This window comes from Macaca fascicularis, chromosome 6 (genome assembly GCF_037993035.2).
Source record: "Macaca fascicularis isolate 582-1 chromosome 6, T2T-MFA8v1.1".
Classification (NCBI taxonomy): Eukaryota; Metazoa; Chordata; class Mammalia; order Primates; family Cercopithecidae; genus Macaca; species Macaca fascicularis.
Genome location: NC_088380.1, coordinates 105,278,995 through 105,302,810, shown reverse-complemented (window position 1 = coordinate 105,302,810; position 23,816 = coordinate 105,278,995). Strand labels below are relative to the sequence as shown.

Below are 23,816 nucleotides of genomic sequence, written 5' to 3'. Positions count from 1 at the left end.
AATAGTATTGTGCTAGTGAGATTTAATATACTTTAAGGATAACTCTTAAGTGTTGTACAGATATTTCAGTTTTATAAAAGATTAGTAATACTGGTTGTTACCTAAAATAAAATACTAATTGGAGATCAGAGATTTAGTAGCCAAATTTGTGAGTTTTACATAAAATATGTAAAACTGTCCCCTGTATCTCTTTGATTTACTTTATTTAGTCATTCATCTACCTGTGAAACATTGTACTCTTCATTTAATGCTTGACATAAGAGCAGCAATAAGCCAATCCCAGCACTCAAGGAACGTAAAGTCTTAGATGGGGTACCTGAAAACAAAAACACTACAGTGATTATTACATCGTTTGCTCGTAACCAAGATAGAGGTATATATTCAAGAAGTTTTGGGAGTGCTGAGGAAGGATACCTGATTTAACATTGGGTTGAGATAGAGTTGGCAGAGATTTGTTGGAGGAGTAGCTGTGAGGTGGGACTCAAGTTAAAAAATTACATAATAAAAAGAAAAGAGAAGGAATGATACAAAGGCAGGAAGTGGAAAGAGTAAGTGGCTTTCAGAGAATTACATGTAGCTTGCCATAGCTTGAACTTAGGGATTTAAGTGAGCAACCAGTTGAAGATAGATTGGAGAATTAGAGATTCCTGAAAGGTCTCATAGATGTTTGTTGAACTTTGTTACAGAACAGAAGACTTAAAAAAGAAAGGCCACGATCGGCTTTTTATTTTAGAAAGAGCATTTGCAGCAATAGGTGGAAATAAAATTTCTTAATTAGGGAGAGGCTTTTGACCTATTTTAGCTCAGAGTTTTCAGTCTATAATTTTTTTTTCTGGCCCCATATATATTTTTCTTTCATTTTTAAAATCTCTTTTTAAAAAAATCATGCAAAACATTTACATAATTCTAAAACTGAAGACTCAGTTCAGTTGCTGTTCCTTCTGCTCTTCCCTCCCTCTGTCTTTAGGTGATCATTTTTTAATTAGTTGGGTTATTCTGCCATTGTTGCTTTTCAAAAAATAGAAGCGAATATATATAAATATTTTTCTTTCTTATGCAAAAGAGACATTCTGTAAACTTTTTGTTTTTCACTTAAACTGTATCTTAGATCATTCTGTAGCAGTAAATAAGATATTCCTTACTCTTTTTGCATCTTGTTTTTTTGTTTGTTTTTTTTGAGATGTTTTGCTCTTGTTGCCCAGACTGGAGTGCAGTGGCGTGATCCTGGCTCACCACAACCTCCACCTCCAGGGTTCAAGCGATTCTCCTGCCTCAGCCTCCCAAGTAGCTGGGATTACAGGCATGCACCACCACACCCGGCCAGTTTTGTATTTTTAGTAGAGATGAGATTTCTCCATGTTGGTCAGGCTGGTCTTGTACTTCCAACCTCAGGTGATCTAGCTGCCTCTGCCTTCCAAAGTGCTGGAATTACAGGTGTGAGTCCCCGCTCCTGGCTCTTTTTGCATATTCTTTATCCTACTAAAGAACAACTCAATAAAATACTTTATTCAGTATTTCTAATACCCAAGGTAAAGGCATTCTAACAATAAACCCGTGCGATTAGAGTAGCCTAGCCTCGGGTTGTTGCTTTTATCTCCAGTCAGTACTACTGCCTAAAGAATGTGAAAGGAAAGATTTCTATATTCATTTTAGAATTTTGATTTGTTAACAAGCAGTTTGTATTAGCTATGCATCTGGAGTGACTAATGACTAATAAGAATTACAGGCCCACAATAGCCCCCACAATTCAGTCATTCATCTATCTACTGTTCACATATTTATTGAGCACACATCTGTGTGAGGCACTGTGCTAGGTACTCTGGAAAAAAAATGAGTTTCATAAATATCCATTGTATCATAGATAGAAATTTAAGACCTCTTGAGGTCTGTTAACCTTACTGTGTATGATCTCTACTTTCAAGATCTTCAAAGGAGATACTTTATTGCTACTAGCAGAATAATTTAATAGAACTCAGATTCCTCAAAAGAAAGAGATACACTTTCTTTCTTTGCTGAAGAATTCATTTAGCAGCACTTACCTTCTAAGTGTTTTCTGACTACTGTACCAAACTTGGTTGTATCTTTAGTGCTCCCCATACATGTGGATCAGTTGTTTTAAACATAGCGAAGAATGGTATTTATCCATTTATATGACTGTCTCAAGGTTAAATAGTTCTTTTAATGGTAAGGACTTCGTCTCATCTCAGTCTGTCCCCAGTGCCTAACATATGATAGTTCTCAATAAAGTGTATTGAGTAAATGAAATATTTTGCTTACCTACTGTTTTATTTACTGGAAAAATAAAGTTGTATATCAGGAAAAAAAGTCTAATATCCTTGCTAAAATTTCTTGCAAGAGATGCAAGTAAAATATGGCCTTAAAAATTAAAATTTAATACGATGTTTTTGGACCTCAAAACTATGTGACCAGAGAGTAGACATGATGGCAAAAATGATGTTCATAACATAAGCCTTTAAGAAGCAAGTTTTAATTTACCGTTTCTGTGAATATAACATTTATTCCATTAGATTTAAAAACACAATAATGCTTATTCATACTTTAAGCATTTATATATCTCACCTGTAGAATCAAAATTCTTCCTGCAAAGTTTTATTTCTGTTTTCATGCAGAAATTATTAAATTCTTGCTCTGGAAAAAGAGAATTACTGTGTTGTCTTAGAGTAAATACCTCCATCTGGTGGCATTTTAGAAAATTACAGAAGAGGACAGGAAGCTTGTATTTTCTTTTTTTTTTTTTTTTTTTTTTTGAGAGGGAGTCTCGCGCTGTCGCCCAGGCTGTAGTGCGGTGGCCGAATCTCAGCTCACTGCAAGCTCCGCCTCCCGGGTTTGCGCCATTCTCCTGCCTCAGCCTCCCGAGTAGCTGGGACTACAGACGCCCGCCACCTCGCCCGGCTATTTTTTTGTGTTTTTTAGTAGAGACGGGGTTTCACTGTGTTAGCCAGGATGGTCTCGATCTCCTGACCTCGTGATCCGCCCGTCTCGGCCTCCCAAAGTGCTGGGATTACAGGCTTGAGCCACCGCACCCGGCCGCAGCTTGTATTTTCTTGTGTATCTGTAAACTATGTTACCTGTGGTTTCTCATAAAGCCAAATGAAATTACATCAAAATCTGATTCTACCGTATGTACCAGAAATTTAATGCCCTAGTTTTCAACATATAAACAAATGACCTTGGGGATAATTATATAATGAACTGTTTAGTCCAGACCATTTCTGCTCTTATCTTGGACTAAAAATTAGAAATGGAAAAAAAGATAGTTTATGAAATGTTAATTGCTTTTGTATGTATGTGTATGCATGTTAGGAAATATGAGAATTTGCTGTTTCAGATTTATTGCTACAGATCCATGAAGAACTATTAAGCGTTACTGATTTTTTAAAATAAATTATATTTTATCATAGCTCGATTATAATAAACTACATTCTCCTGGAGTGATAGAGATGGAAACTTGAAAACAGGCAGAAACTACAAATAAATTTCTGCTTATTACTGTTAAGAGGTTTTTTAAACACATTTAATCTTTTCTTCGCATATTGCTTACTTTATAATTGCTAGAAGTTTATAAAGGTAGGTATCATGGCTTCAACTTCTTGACTTCTCAAGGTTTCTAACCCAGGATCTTGTACTTAGTGGATTTTGCATTTTGTCTTAGAAGAAGATTACAATCTTGTTGCTTATGTTTTAGCCATAAAAATCTATAAAATATGTCATAAATCTATCAAGTATGTAATATATCACATATAAATTATCAAGTATGGCAGTTGTTACTATAGATTAAGTCAATTTATTTTTCTATTTTGTTGGCCAAAGGTAGTTGAAATATTAAGTATGAAGTGAAATTAATGATTTGGGGCATTCTGCTGACGTCTAAGAAAAATTAAATTCCTAATGAATTTTGTTTGAAATTGTTTATTTTCAAATTATAGCCAGTCGGATGATGATTCTGGGTCAGCTTCAGGCTCTGGATCTGGTTCGAGTTCTGGAAGCAGTAGTGATGGAAGCAGTAGCCAGTCAGGTAGCAGTGACTCTGACTCCGGATCTGAATCAGGCAGTCAGTCAGAGTCTGAGTCAGACACTTCCCGAGAAAACAAAGTTCAAGCAAAACCACCGAAAGTTGATGGAGCTGAGGTAATCAATAAAATACCCAATGAAAGGTAGATTGCTTGTATTACTTTGGGAAAATTTAGAGGATTGGTTTATACCATTCTTAATCTAGCTTTTAGACAAGACAGCGTTTTAAATTAAAATTTACTTTTAGTGATCCTCACATTCGTGGTGGTACACGTGTGGACTAATTGGCTTGGAATAGATGCATTTTCGAACTAGAAAACACAAAGTGTAAATCACATGCAGGCAAATAAAACGTTTTCTGCCTCTTACGCAGAAATTGAGTTTCATAAATATCCATTGTGTCATAGATACAAATTTAAGACATCCTGAGGTCTACTTGTTAACCTTACTGTGTATGATCTCTACTTTCAAGATCTTCAAAGGAAATACTTTATTGCTACTAGCAGAATAATTTGATGGAACTCAGATTCCTCAAAGATAATGATAGAATAGGATAAGGGGCTATTCTGTTTGAAAAAAACTACTACAAGAGATACAAAAGTTGTCTATACCTCATGGTAGTGTACAGTGTTACTCAGAGTACCTGTCTGTGATGAGGTAAGATGCTTGAGGGCCAGAATATAAATCGACACACGCTTCCTTCATAGAAAAAAATGTTACTACTGCCCCCCACCAAATCTGAACTAAAACAATGTGCCTAGTGACATCGTTGGTGTATATTCTGACTCAGCCTCTTCACCTCACACTGATAAAATAGGTAACCACTCTATGAGTTGCACTAATAAAGCGTATTATCACTTAGATGCTCTTAACATCAAGAGGACATTGATTAACATTGTCTGTGGAACTCAACACACCATTTTTTTTATACATAACTAAAACTCAGCATTTTAATTATATTGCAATGATAATCGTGTTACATATAGGTAAGGAAAATAGTCTTTATTACTTTGAGGCAGTAAAGATGGTGGTACAGTTTTTCAATAAATTAACCTTTTTTGCAATTTTCTTAATACTTCATCGTTCACTGGTTTATATTTCTATTATAGTTTTGGAAATCTAGTCCTAGTATTCTGGCCGTTCAGAGATCTGCAATGCTCAGGAAGCAGCAGCAGCAGCAGCAACAGCAACAACAGCAACATCAAGCCTCATCTAATAGCGGATCAGAAGAGGTGCATTTTCGTCATGAGCTTTTATTTTAAAAGTGGACATGCTGCCGAATCACTTAACTAGTATTTGGTGAAATTATTAAAAATAATAGGTGCTTTGAAAGAATAAGTAGGAAATACTTTAAGTGTATATATCAAGAATGTTGAAATGCACCTTTTGCATTATCCAATAATTCCAATTTTAGGGATTAATCCAAAATAAGCAGTGGGACATTTGTGTGCATTTGCTCATCACAGCAAAGTTAGAAATAAACTAAATGTGAACTCCATGGGAAATAATTAAATTTGATATGCACCTACACACATATATCCATATACATGTATGAATGAAGGAATATTATACCATTAAATCATATTTGTACGAAATAATAACAGAATTCTCAACATAATATTTTTGAAAGAGTAACTTGTTTCAACAATGTAGTTTTTGTGTGTGTGCAAGCTTGCATACATGTATGTTTGCACAAAAACATTCAGGAAAAATTATAACAAAAAGTAATAGTAATGGTGAAGAAAAAAGTTTAAAATTTGGCATGCCGGCACCTAGGATTTCTTGTTTTGGCTATACTAGGCAACAATAATGGTCTCCAGAGAGGGTAGATTTTAAGGTTTTATACAAAATGCTGACATTTTGCTGTTTACTTAATTTCACTGGCTATATTAATTTGCAATAAAAATGTTACTAATTCCTTTCAGCTAGTTAATATAAATAAAACTACATTAAAAAAGGCTTCACAAGTGCTGTTATTCGTAAAGTGAATGTTAAATAGTATAGCAAGTAAAATTTTGATATGGTTACATTCTAATCATTAGTGGATGATACTGACTTTATTTTTTTTCTGCAGGATTCTTCTAGCAGTGAAGATTCCGATGACTCATCAAGTGAGGTCAAAAGGAAAAAGCATAGAGAGTATGTCATTTTGTTCAACTGACTTCTTCATTTTAGAAAAATCTTAATGATTTCATATTTCTTTCTTTATGAAAATTGTTGCCAAAAGGAAAGGCTTCTAAATTCTTAGTTCTTGGCATTTTATAAAGTTAATTTACACCATTACACGATTTAAAGATAAATCTTATCTTTAACATTTATCTTTCTGTGACTACCCGAGGGTATTGTGCCATTTCTTTATCTCCTATAACTCCCCCTATATATTTTTAAACTTTAATGATCTCCTTAGTTGTAATGTCAGAAAATCTTAATAACTTGGGAATATAGGAGTATAGGGATGACAGGATGACTGATTTGGGATGATTCTTATAATTATGTTAATAGCTATCCTTACTATTCAGCTGCATGTGAAATTTACTTCATACTGTAGAACTCATTCTAGAAACTCACTGTATTTTCCTAAAGATCTTGACCCAGCAAGTATTAAGAATACTTCAAAATATCAATCCATGTTTATTTTAATGGTTTGGAAACATTCCATTTTCTTGACTTTTATTTTCCTATTTGCCTTTGATATTCTGCCTATTAGAGTGGTTACTTGCTTTTCCCAAAAGATTCAGGCATTTTTAATGTGAAGACTCGTATCTTTTATTAGTCTGTTCTATCTTTTATTCTGAAAGGTCAATCATTTATCTTTGGATTTTTTTTCCTTTCTCTTTCTACAAATCTCTCTGATCCTCCTATTAATAGATGTATATTGGATCATCCATTTTTTTTTTCCGTTATAAAAATATTAAATGGAGACTTCTTGGCATGCAAGCCCTGAAAAGATCTCAAAGTAAAAAATTTGCTTCTATTATGTTTTTATCATAAGCAGATATGATCATATACGCTTGTTTATGTAGCCTTCATCATAGTTACAATTGGTGCAAAAGATACAGAGCAATGAAGCAGAAGCATAGCTGAAATAGGATATAGTGTATTTATAAGAAATCAGTATGTGCCTTTCATTTGAACTTCTTATGATAGCAAAATATTAACATCCATTATTTTTCTCTACATGTTGATTGGAATGAAGTAGACTTAATAGGCTAAAAATAATAAAAGTAAGGTACTCAGATTGAATGTTTGAGATGGTACTAATGTTGCTTTTGTTTTGTTTTTACATTTTTCTGTAAGCTTTTCTTAGTGAACGGGCACTATTTAAAAAATCAGTTTAAAAAGATGTTTTTCAAAATCACAGCCTCTAGAGAATTAAAATGGCATGGATTAGTATCTCTTTTTTGAGAGGGCAAGTAGAATAATTTTACAAGATTTTCATCTATAGTGAAAATTAAAATATCATTTATTTGCTGTTCATTGACGTATAACTGATAAACAAAACTAGACTTGTGAGAGAAGTCTATGAAGAATATTATCCAGAGTGTGTTTATTCTGTAAATGCTTCATCATTTTTAGCATGAGTAAAAGCAACAGTATTTTTGATAATAACTGGAATATAGTTTAGTTGATTTGATCATCTTTGTATTAGGGATAAAATTTGCTGTATAAGTACAAATAAAAATACTTTATAAATTTTGTCTACAGTGAAGATTGGCAAATGTCTGGGTCAGGATCTCCGTCTCAGTCTGGTTCAGATTCAGAATCTGAAGAAGAGAGAGATAAAAGCAGTTGTGATGAAACAGAATCTGATTATGAGCCAAAAAACAAAGTCAAAAGCAGAAAACCTCAAAATAGGTATGGTCTCAGTTTGGTGGTGAAAATTGATTGTAGAAGGTGTTCATTCCTTGTGTATATAGTTTTTCATATCTTGGTTTTTTTTTTTCTTCTTGTCCTTTCCTAGATCTAAGTCAAAAAATGGAAAGAAGATTCTTGGACAAAAAAAGAGACAGATTGATTCGTCTGAGGAGGAGGAGGATGAAGAAGATTATGATAATGATAAAAGAAGTTCTCGTCGCCAAGCAACTGTTAATGTTAGCTATAAGGAGGATGAAGAAATGAAAACAGATTCTGATGACCTATTGGAAGTCTGCGGAGAGGACGTTCCTCAACCTGAGGAAGAGGAATTTGAAACCATAGAAAGATTTATGGATTGTCGGATTGGGAGAAAAGGAGGTAGTTTTTTAAAAACCATTTATTGTTTGCTTATTTAAATAATATTTACAAGAGTAAAGGACCGGACGCAATGGGTCACCCCTGTAATCCCAACACTTTGGGAGGCCGAGACGGGTGGATCAACTGAGGTCAGAAGTTCTAGACCAGCCTGGCCAACATGACAAAACCCCGTCTCTACTAAAAATACAAAAATTAGCTGGGTGAGGTCGTGCACACCTGTAGACCCAGCTACTTGGGAAGCCGAGGCAAGGGAATTGCTTGAACCCACGAGGCTGAGGTTGCAGTGAGCTGAGATCGCGCCACTGCACCCCAGCCTGGGTGACAGAGCGAAACTCCATCTCAAAAAAAAAAAAAAAGAGTAAAGTGTTAAAGATGTTTCAACAGTGTTGAAAGCTAAGAGGGTGGATTTGTTGTTGTTTTACTTATGTTTTATAAAAGCATGCTTTGCTTAGCCTGAGTATCTTCTTAATAACCACCTGACCACATGTTTTTTTTTTTTTTTTGAGACGGATTCTCACTCTGTCGCCCAGGCTGGAGTGCAGTGGCGCGATCTTGGCTCACTGCAACCTCCACCTCCCGGGTTCGTGCCATTCTCCTGCCTCAGCCTCCCGAGTAGCTGGTACTACAGGCGCCTGCCACCACGCCTGGCTAATTTTTTGTATTTTTAGTAGAGACGGCGTTTCACCGTGTTAGCCAGGATGGTCTCCATCTCTTGCCCTCATGATCCGCCACCTGCCTTGGCCTCCCAAAGTGCTGGGATTACAGGTGTGAGCCACCGTGCTGGGCCTCCATCTGACCACATTTCCTATATTGTGGATAATTATAGAATAATGCTGTGGGATCTCAGGTGGACCTCTGTCTTTTTATTTTTTCTAATTTGAAAAAGGAGGGGATTATATTAGATAATTCTGAAATTCTTAGTTTTATTTATGAGCAATAGAATTTCCCATAAGTTTCTATACCCCCGATACTTTTAAGAGTATTATGTTTTTGTGTTCGTATTTTTGAAATTTTGAGTTGAAATATAATCCTACAACAGAATTGATTACATGGAAGGATCTTATGCTTTTGTTTTCAGCTACTGGTGCTACTACAACCATCTATGCAGTTGAAGCAGATGGTGACCCAAATGCAGGCTTTGAAAAAAACAAAGAACCAGGAGAGATTCAGTATTTAATTAAATGGAAAGGATGGTCCCATATCCACAACACTTGGGAGACAGAAGAAACCCTCAAGCAGCAGAATGTTAGAGGAATGAAAAAATTGGATAATTATAAGAAAAAAGATCAGGAAACAAAAAGATGGTAAGTATGCTGTATGTCATACTTTTTTTTAATAGTTCAAAGATTACTAAGCCTTTATGTTAATAAAGAATACATAGTAACATCAAAGGATAGCCTAAAATAACTATAGACTTTATAATACAGTTGGCTGTCTTTGTCCACAGTTTTTCTATCCTTGGTTTCAACCCACCATGGATTGAAAGTATTCGGAGGAAAAAAAAAACAACAATCAGCAATACAAATTAAAAACAATACAATGTAACAACTATTTACACTGTAAATGTAAAATTAGGTATTTTAAGAACATCTAGAGATGATTTAAAGTATAGGGGAGGATGTGTGTGGGTTATATTGCAAGTACCATGCCATTTCATGTAAGGGACTTGAGCATCCTCAGATTCTGGTATCTGTAGAGGATCCTGAACCAATCCCCTGCAGGTACTGAGGGATGATTTTATTCCATCTCAAGGTAAAACTCCTAGGGGTGTACCTATCTAAACCTGTCCGTGGTAACAGTCACGTAGAGTGTCTCATACATTATAAATTACAAATTTTTAGTTAAAAATTAATGATGCCTTATTCCTGTTAGTTTCTTTATTACTGAAACTTGGCCCACACGGTGGCAAAATGGAAGATTCTGTGCTACAAATAGTGTTGGGGTTGGGGGAGTGACAGGTTATTTATGGGAGATTTTTAAGTCTGTTCCCGGATTAATAATTTTTCAGGTTGAAAAATGCTTCTCCAGAAGATGTGGAATATTATAATTGCCAGCAAGAACTTACAGATGATCTACATAAACAGTATCAAATAGTGGAACGTATAATTGGTTAGTGATAAATGATTCTGGTTAAAAAAACTTTATCTTTTTATGCTTGAAATAATCTGAAAAAAGTCATAAATTTGCCACTTACACATCAAACACAGTAGCTTGCTCTTACTAAAACAGTATTGTAAACTAGATAGCTAAATTTTACTCGTGTAGCCTTTACTAAGAATTGTGCATTTGATGATTAAATGTAAAAAAAAAAAAAAATAAGTAAATGCCTGATTATCTCACAGCTCATTCCAATCAAAAGTCAGCGGCTGGTTATCCTGATTATTACTGCAAATGGCAGGGCCTTCCATACTCAGAGTGCAGCTGGGAAGATGGAGCTCTCATTTCCAAAAAGTTTCAAGCGTGTATTGATGAGTATTTTAGCAGGAACCAATCAAAAACCACTCCTTTTAAAGATTGCAAAGTGAGTATTGTCTAACATTTTAAATTATTAAAAATATATTTATGCATTATAAATATTTACAAGCCTAAATACAGCAGTTGGATCCTGATTTCAGATAGACTAAGGGAGAATAGTTCTTGGTTAATTGGTCTTACAGGAAGTGAACTTGCTGCAATTGTTGTGTGTTTTTGTTTTTTAGTTTTAGTTTTATAATTTTTTATTTGAAACTTTCTCTTTTAAAAAAATTGTAAACGATGTTTTGGTCAGTATATCTTCTTAAATGTTGTACTGTCTTTTATCTTGTTGAGCATCGCTGTGTCAGAAAGATAAGTTGGTTATGTCGATTGTTGGAAGGGTTGGGAAACTAAATAGAAAAAAGCTCTTGGAAACTAGAGATATGCTCAATATTAAAGATAGTGGATATTTTCTTAGAAGGTAGAGAAAGAGGAGAGGGAGGGATATAGGAAAGTATCCAAAACTACCTTGCACAATACTTTCTGAATCCTTGTAACTTACCCAAAGTTACTAGTGATAGTGTTGAGATCTGTATAGTACTAGACTTTCTTTCCTTATTAAAAGAATTACATTCTTCATAGGGATAACTTGGAATTCAGAAATTGAATGGTAAGCTAAGCCAGTTTTATGGTTTATTTGTAGCTTAAGGCTGGAGCAATGGTTGTGAACAATTTAACATAGGTTTTGCATGTGATATACATGAGACTCATATTTTGGCAGGAACTTAATTTTCTCTATAAATTTTTGTTTAAAAAAGAAGGCAAAATATTTCACTTTTCATTTTTGTTAGAATAGTAGAAAACAGTATTGACTGAATCCTCAGATACATTTTGAGTAATGGAATCTCTGAGCTTGATGATGAGAGATGAAATTTAAGAATTTATGGTAAAGCTGAGGCTTTCATCTTTTAGTATAATTTCTTATATTTAATAATTCTACATAATTTTATTTCTGCTGAAGGTATTAAAACAAAGGCCAAGATTTGTAGCCCTGAAGAAGCAGCCATCCTATATTGGAGGACATGAGGGCTTAGAATTAAGAGATTATCAACTGAATGGTTTAAATTGGCTTGCTCATTCTTGGTGCAAGTAAGTGTATTTTGAATCATCTATTTAATTTGACAGAGTAAGAATTTTACCAGTACAGAATTCAGAAAATATTTCCATTTACATAAAGGATAAGACTTTGGCAGTTGATATGCTACTCTTTGTATTTCCTAGTTTATATAAACAATATTTATTACATACTAGGAAGAAAATCCAGTGGAGTTTGAGTTTAACTTGATTGTTGCCTTTTTAAAATACGTTTTTATTCTGTTTAAAAATCAAAATGCCATATCCATTCTCATCCCATGCTGTTCCTGGAATATTCTCTTTTTTCCTAGTTATTTTAATATCCATTTAGTCTTCTACATTTTTTTTCTGTCCTCTGTGGCCCCCAGTCTACTTTTTGACTCTCAGTTGCAATTTAGCTGTAGATTTTTTCTTTTAATCTATGTTCTTCCTATATGCTTTTTACTTATTTAATACTTAATATATCTGGACTCTACTAGTAGTAGATTAATTGCATTATTGTCTTTATAATTGATTAAACATAATACTATTAATCTTTAAGCCTCTTCTGGCCTAAAGTGGTCATCTCCTTTTACTTTTCTTACAACATTAGTGATTGAGTACCCAAATACCTTTACATTTATTATTTGTAGTTAATAAAAGTGATATGTATAATACCTATCAGATTAATTTTATTTAACTTCATATAAACATATACACATGATATAAAAAGGTTTCTTTGTATATTTGAATATTTTCTTCCATGCTAATTTTTTTTTAACTTTGTAGAGGAAATAGTTGCATACTCGCTGATGAAATGGGCCTTGGAAAAACAATACAGACGATCTCATTTCTGAATTATTTGTTTCATGAACATCAATTATATGGACCTTTTCTATTGGTAGTACCGCTCTCCACTCTTACTTCCTGGCAAAGGGAAATTCAGACATGGGCTTCTCAAATGAATGCTGTGGTTTATTTAGGTGACATTAACAGCAGAAACATGGTAAGTTGTTTCCCTGTAAATGTAGAAATAAAAATGTACTTGTCTTTGGGATCGAGCGGTTTTTTGTTGTTGTTGTTGTTGTTGTTGTTGTTTTGAGATGGGGTTTCACTCTGTCTCCCAGGCTGGAGTGCAGTGGTATGATCTTGGCTCATTGCAACTGGGACCACAGGAGCACACCACCACACTCAGCTAATTTTTTATATTTTTTAGTGGAGACAGGGTTTTGCTGTGTTGCCCAGTCTGGTCTTGAACTCCTGAGCTCAAGTGATCTGCCTCCCTTGGCCTCCCAAAGTGCTGGAATTACAGGCATGAGCCACCGTTCTTGGCCTAATAAGGATGAAGGGTTTTGTTTTGTTTTGGTCTTTATAAAAATCTTTGTTTCTGGCATAGAACTTGCCACAGATAAGTTCTCAGTACATGTTTAATTGACTATAACAAAGTCAATTTTGGTTTAGTGTTACTTCATATATATATTTGACTGGTTTTGTGTGGTTTTTTTTTTTTTTCTTTTTTTTTTCTTTTCACTCTGTCATCCAGGCTGCAGTACAGTGGTACGATCTCAGCTCATTGCAACCTCTGCCTCCCAGGTTCAAGTGATACTCCTGCCTCAGCCTTCCAAGTAGCTGGCATTACAAGTGCCTGCCACCACGCCCGGCTAATTTTTGTATTTTTAGTAGAGATGGGGTTTCGCTATGTTGCCCAGGCTGGTCTCAGACTCCTGACCTCAAGTGATCCACCCACTTTGGCCTCCCAGAGTGCTGGGGGGATTTACAGGCATGGGCCACCACACCCCCATATTTTACATTTTTAATGGAAAATTTCAAATATACATGAGAGAAGACAGAAGAATGTAATAAACCCTCATGTTCTCATCTTCAGTTTCACAAATTTACTGATAGTTTTGTTTTATCTATACCTCTTCACACTACTTTCCTAGTTACTGTGAAGCAAACCCCAGACATCATATTTCCTCCATAAACATTACATTATTAAATGAATTAATCACTAATGTTTTCTTAAATAAGACCTTTTCTTTTGTGAAAGATGTGCTTTAAAATTGTGTTTACTTCATTTTTTAACAAATGCTGTGGTATTTATGCTTTATTTATAAGATTTACATAGCATTTTGGACTATATAAAGAATAACTCAGGCCAGGCGCGCTGGTTCATGCCTGTAATCCCGGCACTTTGGGAGGCCAAGGTGGGTGGATCATCTGAGGTCGGGAATTCGAGACCAGCCTGACCAACATGGAGAAACCCCGTCTCTACTAAAAATACAAAATTAGCTGGGTGTGGTGGTGCATTCCTGTAATTCTAGCTACTCGGGAGGCTGAGGCAGTAGAATCGCTTGAACCCGGGAGGCAGAGATTGTGGTGAGCCAAGATCATGCCATTGCACTCCAGCCTGAGCAACAAGAGCAAAACTCTGTCTCAAAAAAACCACAAAAACTCTTTTGTTACATAAACATATATTAATAGTCATTTACATATTTGAATGGATTTTTATTTTTAGATATGTAAGTAAAAGTATAATTTGCTTGATGTTTGTCTTAAAATTGTCCTTCAAATTTCTTGATAGATAAGAACTCATGAATGGACACATCATCAGACCAAACGGTTAAAATTTAATATACTGTTAACAACTTATGAAATTTTATTAAAGGATAAGGTATGTATTTATTTCTCACGTGTTTTTGTCTCTTGTATATCAGTTTTTTCTTTATCATATGCTGTGGCCAAGATGAGAGAATAGCCTAAATTATGAGTCAGCAAACTATAGCCTGTGGTCTTATTTTTTCAATGGTGCTTGAACTAAGAGTGGTTTTTACCTTTTTGAAAGGTTACATTTAAAGGGTCGTAGAAAGAATATGTAGCAGAGACCATATACTTATCTGCAAAGTCTGAAATATTTACTATCTGGCTCTTTTTAGAAAAACCTTGCCAACTCGGTCTAATGAAACTAGTTTGTTATAGTGTGTATTGATTTGTAAGCTCTTTAAAGAAGAGGAAGATAACTAATAGGATTAAGCTACCACTGTGTGAAGCAATGAAGGCTTTATGGATACTGCCTTACTTAATTCCTCCTTCTACTTTATATTCGCTTTCTCTACTTTATGGAAAAGAAAACGGGACTCAAGAGTGTCTCAAAGAATGTAATGAACTTGCCTATGGTAACACAACTCTTAAGTAGTGGAATCAGGCTTGCTGTAACTTGGAGACCTAAGTTTAAGAGATTTCTACAGTTCATAAAAGTTGTACAAAGAATTGTACCTACACTTGGAATAAGACGCTGTTCTGAATTTGTGTCTTAGTTTTTTTTCATATTGACATTAATAGAGGCTTCTATTGGGCTTAGGCTAAAAATCTTTTGTAAAAATTTTCAATGACACTGCTGATTTTTCTCTGTTAATTATGTTTATAAGCTAATAAAAACTTTAGCTTGATATTACGTTCTAGTGGTTAAATTTGTCATAGAAGGAATATGTGCTGAGTTACTTGTGTATTGTAATCTTGAAATTACAATTTTTTATTTGAAAATTAGACAAAGTGTGTTTTTAATTTTTATATCATTTTAATAATAGAGTTCAGATTTAATGGTAAGGCTAAATCTGAATTCCATTTTTCTCTTAAAATATTGTTTTTCTATTTTAAGGCATTCCTTGGAGGTCTAAATTGGGCATTTATAGGTGTTGATGAAGCACACCGATTAAAGAATGATGACTCCCTTCTCTATAAAACTTTAATAGATTTTAAATCCAATCATCGTCTCCTTATCACTGGAACTCCTCTACAGAATTCCCTCAAAGAGCTCTGGTCTTTGCTACATTTCATTATGCCAGAAAAGTAAGACAAATTTACAATTTTAATCATAGTTTTGTGTGGTTATGTTTAGTGGGAAGAAACCCAGGTAATAAGGTCAGTAAGAGTTTGTATTGCCCTAAAAGATTAGATCACAGATCACTAAGAATTTTTAAAAAAGGAAAATGAGGTCAGGTAGTTTGTAATACCATTTCAATTTTTCAATTTTGTTAGTAAACTTAGGCCATGTGTTATAAATCACAACAGTTGATTTTGCATATGTTCAAAATATACCTTGCTCGAAAAACTAACATAGTAACATTCTCTGTGTTTAATAGTAGGAGTAACAACAATGAGGTGCTGGCAATCCTTTTTTCTAAATGAGGAAAACTAGACTAGACTAGGCTAAATAAGTTCCCTAAGGTCACTACTTGTGCTTTTTCAGTAGGTCCAGAACTTTAAAAGTATTTTTTTTGAGAAATATTTTAGTGATAATTACTCCCATACCTCAAAATACTTCATATTCAATTGATTCAAGAATCATAACTTATAAAACAACTAATTATATTTCATCATGCATCTTCTTGGGAGGGAAATTTTTAGAAGTAACTAAGTTTTTTTTTTTTTTTTTTTTTTTTTTTTTTGAGATGGAGTCTCGCTCTGTTGCCCAGGCTGGAGTGCGGTGGCGCGATCTTGGCTCACTGCAAGCTTGCGAGCTCTGCCTCCTGGGTTCACGCCATTCTCCTGCCTCAGTCTCCAGAGTAGCTGGGACTGAAGACGCTCGCCACCACACCTGGCTGATTTTTTTGTATTTTTAGTAGAGACGGGGTTTCACCGTGTTAGCCAGGATGATCTCGATCTCCTGACCTCGTGATCCGCCCATCTCGGCCTCCCAGAGTGCTGGGATTACAGGCGTGAGCCACCGTGCCCGGCCAGTAACTAAGTTTTTAGCTAATTTTTTATTCTAAAAATCTGTAGTATTTTGTTTATAAATGACTCCCATAAAAAAAAAAAAAAAAACTCATATGCAGTTTGACTTTTTCTAGTGATTGTTCCAATTTCTTAAATTTTAAAGGTTTTCTTCCTGGGAAGATTTTGAAGAAGAACATGGCAAAGGGAGAGAATATGGTTATGCAAGCCTTCACAAGGAGCTTGAGCCGTTTCTGTTACGCCGAGTTAAGAAAGATGTGGAAAAATCTCTTCCTGCCAAGGTTGAGCAGATTTTAAGAATGGAAATGAGTGCTTTACAGAAACAATATTACAAGTAAGCTGTACACAGAGCACATGTTCTGAACTTCTAATTCTGAATAACTTCCATGTCTGTGTCCTGCTCTTGGTGCCCCCACCTTCTCTACAATAGTGTCGTAGAGCAGTTGCAATTCTTGAGTTTTAGAATAAGTTTATTCTGTGTCATTAGGAGGCAAAAGGAGATTTAATGACATGTCCAAAATGAGTAACAAGACTAATTTATCTTCTAACACATTATTAATTGCTTTCCTGTATATCATACTGTTACATTATAAAAAGTTTAAGTGTTAGGATTTCCACGATATGAAGGTATTATTTGATTATGACAGTTAACAGATAGAGGCCAAAAAAAGAAACTTAGAACAAAATTTTAGGCCCTGCTGCTTTTTGAAGAGTATTAACAGATCATAGCTGGTATAAATTTTGTATGTCAAGATCTATACAGTAGGACTTCTCAAAGAGTCAGAAAGGAAAATCTGTTCTAATATCTATTTAAACATTTAATTGCATAAAAGGAAATACATTGCTACATGCATTTGGAGTTTCCGAAACATTTATATTTTATGGTAAATCTATAGGTGCCACACATTTGAAAGAATATACTTACTGCATAATTATTTTTGTTATGGAAAATTTCAGACATGTACAAAAATAGGATAATTTAATGAACTCTTATACCCATGACTCAGCTTTACTTTTTTTGTTTGTTTGTTTGTTTTTTTGAGATGGAGTCTCCCTCTGTACTCCAGGCTAGAGTACAGTGGCACGATCTTGGCTCACTGCAACCTCCGCCTTCCGGTTTCAAATGATTCTGGTGCCTCAGCCTCCCGAGCGGCTGGGTTTACAGGTGTGCCCCACAATGCCCTGCTAATTTTTTTATTTTTAGTAGAGACAGGGTTTTGTCATGTTGGCCAGGCTGGTCCTGAACTCCTGACCTCAAGCGATCCACCCGCCTCAGCCTTCCAAAGTGCTGGGATTATAGGTGTGAGCTTCTGTGCCCAGCCCCAGCTTCACTTTCCTCTCAAGCCAGTCTTTTTATGTATCTCTGATCATCCCCATTTCCCTCAGTAACTATCCTTTTGAAGCAGATCAGACATTTTTCCATAAATATTTTTCTATGTATTTCTAGTAATTGACTTTTAAAAATACTAGTATCACCTGGGCATGGTGGCTCATGCCTGTAATCCCAGCACTTTGGAGAGGCTGAGGGGGGACAGATCACTTGAGCCTCAAGAGTTTGAGACCAGCCAGGGCAACATGGCAAAACTCTGTCTCTACCCAAGATACAAAAAAATTAGCCAGGAGTGGTGGTGGGTGCATGTGGTCCCAGCTACTTGGGAGGCTGAGGTGGGAGGATCGCTTGAAGCCCATGAAGCAGAGGTTGCAGTGAACCGAGGTCATGCCACTGCACTCCAGCCTGGGTGACAGTGAGACCCCATCATAAATAACCCACTTTAAAATTTTCACAATTTAGGAAATTATTGCTCTCTCAACAGAATCAAGTAATTTCTTGATGCCAGTATTCAGTGTCTGTTCAGATTTTCTCTGTCTCAAAAAATTTTTTTATGTTTACTCAAATCAGGATTGAGTTAGGTTCATATATGGCAATTGATTTGTCTCTGAGTTTATCCATAGGTACTTCTTTTTTGTTAAAATATATACGATGAGGAAAACAGTTGTTCTGTAGAATTTTTCTACAATCTAGATTTTGCATAGTACTTCCCTCTAAAATAGTTTAACAGTATCCCCTGTATTCCCTATAGATCGGTAGTTAGATCTAGGTGCTTGATAATATTCAAATTAATAATTATGATAAGAGTATATTTTGTAGTACACAATGGCGATTATCTGATTTTGTTATCGGGTTCTTTTAAAAAAAGTAATGCATTTTGTAGAATATCTGGGAAGAAAAGTCAAAGTAGGAAGAAGATACATTCACCTGTAATTCTCTCAGTGCTAGTCATATATCATGAATATTGAACTTAAACTCTTCAGGGTACTTTTTGGCAACTAAGGTAATAAGATACTGCCATAAATTTCTGGAAAAATTCTTAGAATTATTACCTCTAGAGAAATTAATAATAAACTTTTTCTGGATAAGGAAAAATAATTCTTTATTCTTGATTACCTCTTACGGCATTGAGCATTGTCCATGGGTTTTGTTTTGCTTTTCATTCCAGTTTTGGGGAACTGCCTGTATAACTAGTGGTAAAGAATGGTAATAAAAGAGTATGTACACTAGATATTTGAGACTTTGAAGTCCCTTCAAAAACTGACCTTGTTAAAAGGAGGAAAATAAAAGGTGGAAAAGGTCGTGGTGAGAGGAAATTTTTCTTTTCTTTTTAAAATTCAGCTTTTATGGCCGGGCACGGTGGCTCAAGCCTGTAATCCCAGCACTTTGGGAGGCCGAGACGGGTGGATCACGAGGTCAGGAGATCGAGACCATCCTGGCTAACACAGTGAAACCCCGCCTCTACTAAAAAATACAAAAAAAAAACTAGCCGGGCAAGGTGGCGGGCACCTATAGTCCCAGCTACTCGGGAGGCTGAGGCAGGAGAATGGCGTAAACCCGGGGGGCGGAGCTTGCAGTGAGCTGAGATCCGGCCACTGCACTCCAGCCTGGGCGACAGAGCGAGACTCCGTCTCAAAAAAAATAAAATAAAATAAAAAAATAAATAATAAATAAATAAAATAAAATTCAGCTTTTATTTTAGATGCTGGAGGTGTATGTGCAGGTTTGTTACATGGGTAATATTGCGTCCAGGTAGTGAGCATGGTATGCAGTAGGTAGTTTTCAACCCATGTTCCCCTCATTCCCCCCTCTAGTAGTCCACAGTGTTACATGTTTATGTCCATGTGTGCGCAGTGTGTAACTTGCACTTATAAGTGAGAACATGCGATGTTTGGTTTTCTGTTTCTGTGTTAATTCACTTAGAATTATGGTCTACAACTATATCCATGGACATTATTTTATTTGAAGGACATCATTTCATCCTTTTTTTTCTGTGGCTGTGTAGTATTCATGGTATATATATATACAAAAAAATATGGAGGGTTCGTGGATTTGCATGTCATCCTTGTACAGGGACCATGCTAATCTCTGTATCGGTCCAGTTTTAGTATAAGTGCTGCCGAAGTGAGCACAGGAATTGTTACATATAGTTAGGAGCAGTAAAATAGCACCAAGGTGTTTTCTGTAAGTTGCATATGTATTGTGTAATTGCAATCTAGAGAAGACAGTTGTGGCTAAAACCAGGTATCCTCAGGTTTCTTTTAGGTCCATGTAGAAGATTCAATTTCATTAGATGTCTAATGCAGTGAAAGTTGTAAGAAGATTAAGATAAGTAATGCAGGCGACCATCTTTTTAGCAAATTTGAGGGGAAAAGGATTAATACTCTGTAATAATTATGTTACATTAGCCTGTTCTGTGTGTAGCTAATGGTTCGGAAAACAAGTTGTGTTCTCGTGAGTATTATGAAAGAGGCTTGGTCCATCATATATCCAGTTGTGAATTTCATAATGGTACAGTTTTACTTTGGTACTACCTTTTGCCTTTTTTTTTTTTTTTAAGCTTTTAGAATTTATCCTGGTAATTGTTCTGCTAAATGTCATTTTCATAATTTTTTTTTTTTAAGATGGATTTTAACTAGGAATTACAAAGCCCTCAGCAAAGGTTCCAAGGGCAGTACCTCAGGCTTTTTGAACATTATGATGGAACTAAAGAAATGTTGTAACCATTGCTACCTCATTAAACCACCAGATAATAATGAATTCTATAATAAACAGGAGGCCTTACAAGTAAGAATTTTTAAATGTTGTTACTTTATGATAAAGTTCTAGAAATGTTGATTTCACTTACAATCGAAAATAGCTCAGTGCTTTAATATATTGGTTCAAAGTTCTCTTTAGTTAATGGTGCCTTTATATAATGGTCTCAGTTATTAATCTTTGTAGAAAAGATTTTAAAATTCTAATTTATCTAATTATTTTGATGAATTTTCTAAAAATATGTCTCTCAAACCATGGACTATAATGACTTATCCAGCAAAAAAATCCCACAGTATGTTCATAATTATGAAAAAAATCATTAATAGTAATTGTGCTGCATTAGTGATTTGGTAGATGGTAGTCTAAAGGACATCTTGACCTCACATCTTAATTAACCCTTCCTGGTACTTCTGGAAGATAAGTTAGAAGTGTGAAGGCACAACTGCAGTCCAGCCACTGTAGTGCCTTGAAGGGCTGGAATCAGCATCTAGAATTAATACATTAGAATGCATTTGCTTACTCCTTTTAAACCTTTGGTTGCTTAGTTGCTGCTGCTTCCAGTGTAATTGTTCTTCAGCTAAGATTTTTGGAGAAACACTGTGGTGTAGTAACTAGCAAACAGAGTGAACAGTACTTTTTTCCTCCCTGACAATACAACAAAAACCTAGGTGTGATATGGCAAGGAATATTTTAGCTTAAGTCGTAGTGAAATGGTAAAGGTCTTAGAAAATTTTGAAAAGTGAAACAAGTTGTTTTCTAACATGAAAATTAAAAATCTCAATTTAAAAGAATTCAAGCAACTAAAGTGTTATGTGGACAACTTATTTACGTCTTTTAACATATAACGACTTGAATTTATTGTTTCTGTAGCACTTAATTCGTAGTAGCGGAAAATTGATTCTTCTTGACAAGCTCTTAATTCGCCTAAGAGAACGAGGCAATCGAGTTCTTATTTTTTCGCAAATGGTGCGGATGTTAGATATACTTGCAGAATATTTGAAATATCGTCAATTCCCCTTTCAAGTAAGCATTTAATTGTATTTGTTGTTTTAAATTTTATCTAATTCCTGTGCATATTTTACAGTATTACCTTTGAAATTATTTTATAAGTGTTTAGGTTTTTATATAAACTGCACTTTCTTTAAAAAGATATATCTGCTTTAAAAAATGACAAACATTTCTTCTTGACTTTACATATTGCAACAAAACAATTTTTCTTCCTTTCCTCTAATTTTTATTTTCTTTTAATTCTGCCTTTTTCTTCTGTGCTTGCTTTAGATTTTAAAAATTGAACTAAGACAGAGTTTTCTTGATTGGATAGATCTAAAAGCAGGGGAGCCTTTAGTCTTTAATCTGAATGAGGAAAACAGCCAGCAGCCTCTGAATGTGAATGCTGCCAAGATTCTGATGATTGGTGTGCTCATAGTTATCTGACACAGTGTTCGCTGAGTAAAACTGGACAACTTTAGAGAAGAAACTAAAGACCAAAATTCCCTTCCATCTATTCAAAATTTATGTTGAAGTTCATTCAGTATAACTAAAGCTAATATTATTGATGAGTGTTTAAAGTCAGGTGCTATTTTCAGTACTTTACATCTAATTATTTAATCCTTGAAGCAATTTTATGAACAGTGCTAGGAACATAGCAGACATTATGTAGATACAGCTAGCAAATGGTGTATATTTAGTGTAGATAGTAAAATAGCAGTAAAATTATAATAATGGGACTCAACACACATTCCCTGCTTGGTCAGAGCTCATAATCTTTTACAGGAGACAAACATCAAGCAGGTGATTGCAAATAAATGTAACATTACAATTCTGGTAAGTGTTGTGAAGAAGGACAGGTATTTGGTGATATGAATATCATTGAGAAATAATTACAATCATTTAGGGGAAAACGTAGAAGAGTACCATTAGTTGAGGGTTTTGAAAACACTTTTACTGATATGTAATTCCCATATCATACAATTTACTCATTTAAAGTATACAATTCAGTGGTTTTTACTATGTTCACAGATATGTGTAATTGTCAGACAGGTGGTTTTAGAACATTTTCATCGGAAAGCAACTTGTACTCTTTAGCTATTCCTCCTGTCCTTCCATTTGCTTTCTTCTCCTGCCTTGTGTTGATTTGTTTTTAAACAAATTATTGTGTACCTGGTCAAACAAAAAATTAGTTTGACTAATTTTGAGTGTTTATAAGCACCACTTCTCTGCCGCTAATGCCTTCTTGTTCCTAGGTCGCTTCCTGGAGAGAATCATTTTTAATTTTATTTGGTTTAGGTCATGCAACAGTAATGAGATGCCACTAGTCTTAATATTTGTACTAGTTTGTATTTTAGTGGAAAAGAAACATTATTTTTTTTAAAACCTTAATAGACATCTGTTTTCCTACTTTGTGTAGGTGATAATTAAGAGCATTTCACTTAAACCACTTAGAATACATCGTTTAAAATGTATATATTTTTCTTCTCAGAGTTAAAATTCATACAGTAACAAAGCAAAGGTAGGCATATGGATACCCAAAATACTAGTTTAATACATCGGTTAAATGCATGGATCACAGTAGACAAGTTATTTCTAGTCTATAACCAGGTAATAATTACAAAATCATTGCCATTTAGAAAGTGAAATAGTAGCTAATGTTTAATAAGCATTCTGTATGTGTGGGCACTGTGCTACGTGTTTTCCTATGTTCTCTCACTGAGTTCACTATAGTCTACGAAAGAGGGACTACTATTACGTCTGTTTTACTTAAAGCAGAACTGACATGGAGAAAAAGTTTGTGTAGAAAAGTCAAATCACTTGCTCAAGATACCCAGTGAATAAAATACTCATTTGCAGGATGTTGACTAGAGCCCATGATGCTTCACATCAATAATTTTCGAACTTTAGTGTGCATCAGAATTAATTGGATGGCCTTTGCTAAACCCCTTCAGTAGGTCTGGGGTAGGGCTGAATAATTTGCCTATCTATGTTCTCAAGTGACACTAATGCTGTTCTAGTAACCACACTGTACTTAATTGTAACCTGATAATGGATCTGTGAATCAGTTTAATGGGTTACACCAACATTTTGAAAGTAAAATGATAAAACATGAGAGTATAACACAGTATGTCATGGCATGATATGAAACTTGTTTCAGGTGTTTGTAAACAGC

General features: G+C 34.9%; 1 protein-coding gene and 1 non-coding gene across 8 annotated transcripts in view; one reads left to right on the top strand and one right to left on the bottom strand.

The window, feature by feature from the left end:
- CHD1 (chromodomain helicase DNA binding protein 1) overlaps positions 1-23,816 on the top strand; it is a 72,692-nt gene that overhangs the window by 18,055 nt on the left and 30,821 nt on the right. For all 7 annotated transcript variants that reach the window (XR_010587539.1, XM_005557438.5, XM_005557437.5 and 4 more), the window contains 15 exons: positions 3,948-4,149; positions 5,142-5,264; positions 6,107-6,171; positions 7,738-7,887; positions 7,994-8,265; positions 9,344-9,569; positions 10,274-10,374; positions 10,608-10,786; positions 11,741-11,868; positions 12,622-12,838; positions 14,417-14,506; positions 15,491-15,681; positions 16,712-16,900; positions 20,521-20,683; positions 21,524-21,676. Coding sequence is in view for 6 of the 7 variants with exons in the window: in XM_005557438.5 (XP_005557495.1) it covers positions 3,948-4,149; positions 5,142-5,264; positions 6,107-6,171; positions 7,738-7,887; positions 7,994-8,265; positions 9,344-9,569; positions 10,274-10,374; positions 10,608-10,786; positions 11,741-11,868; positions 12,622-12,838; positions 14,417-14,506; positions 15,491-15,681; positions 16,712-16,900; positions 20,521-20,683; positions 21,524-21,676 (2,449 nt within the window). In the remaining variant the exon portion in view is untranslated. The remainder of the gene's footprint in view (positions 1-3,947; positions 4,150-5,141; positions 5,265-6,106; positions 6,172-7,737; positions 7,888-7,993; positions 8,266-9,343; positions 9,570-10,273; positions 10,375-10,607; positions 10,787-11,740; positions 11,869-12,621; positions 12,839-14,416; positions 14,507-15,490; positions 15,682-16,711; positions 16,901-20,520; positions 20,684-21,523; positions 21,677-23,816) is intronic.
- LOC123574207 (U6 spliceosomal RNA) lies at positions 19,925-20,028 on the bottom strand. The gene has a single exon (XR_006699102.1). It is a non-coding gene; the product is annotated as a U6 spliceosomal RNA (small nuclear RNA).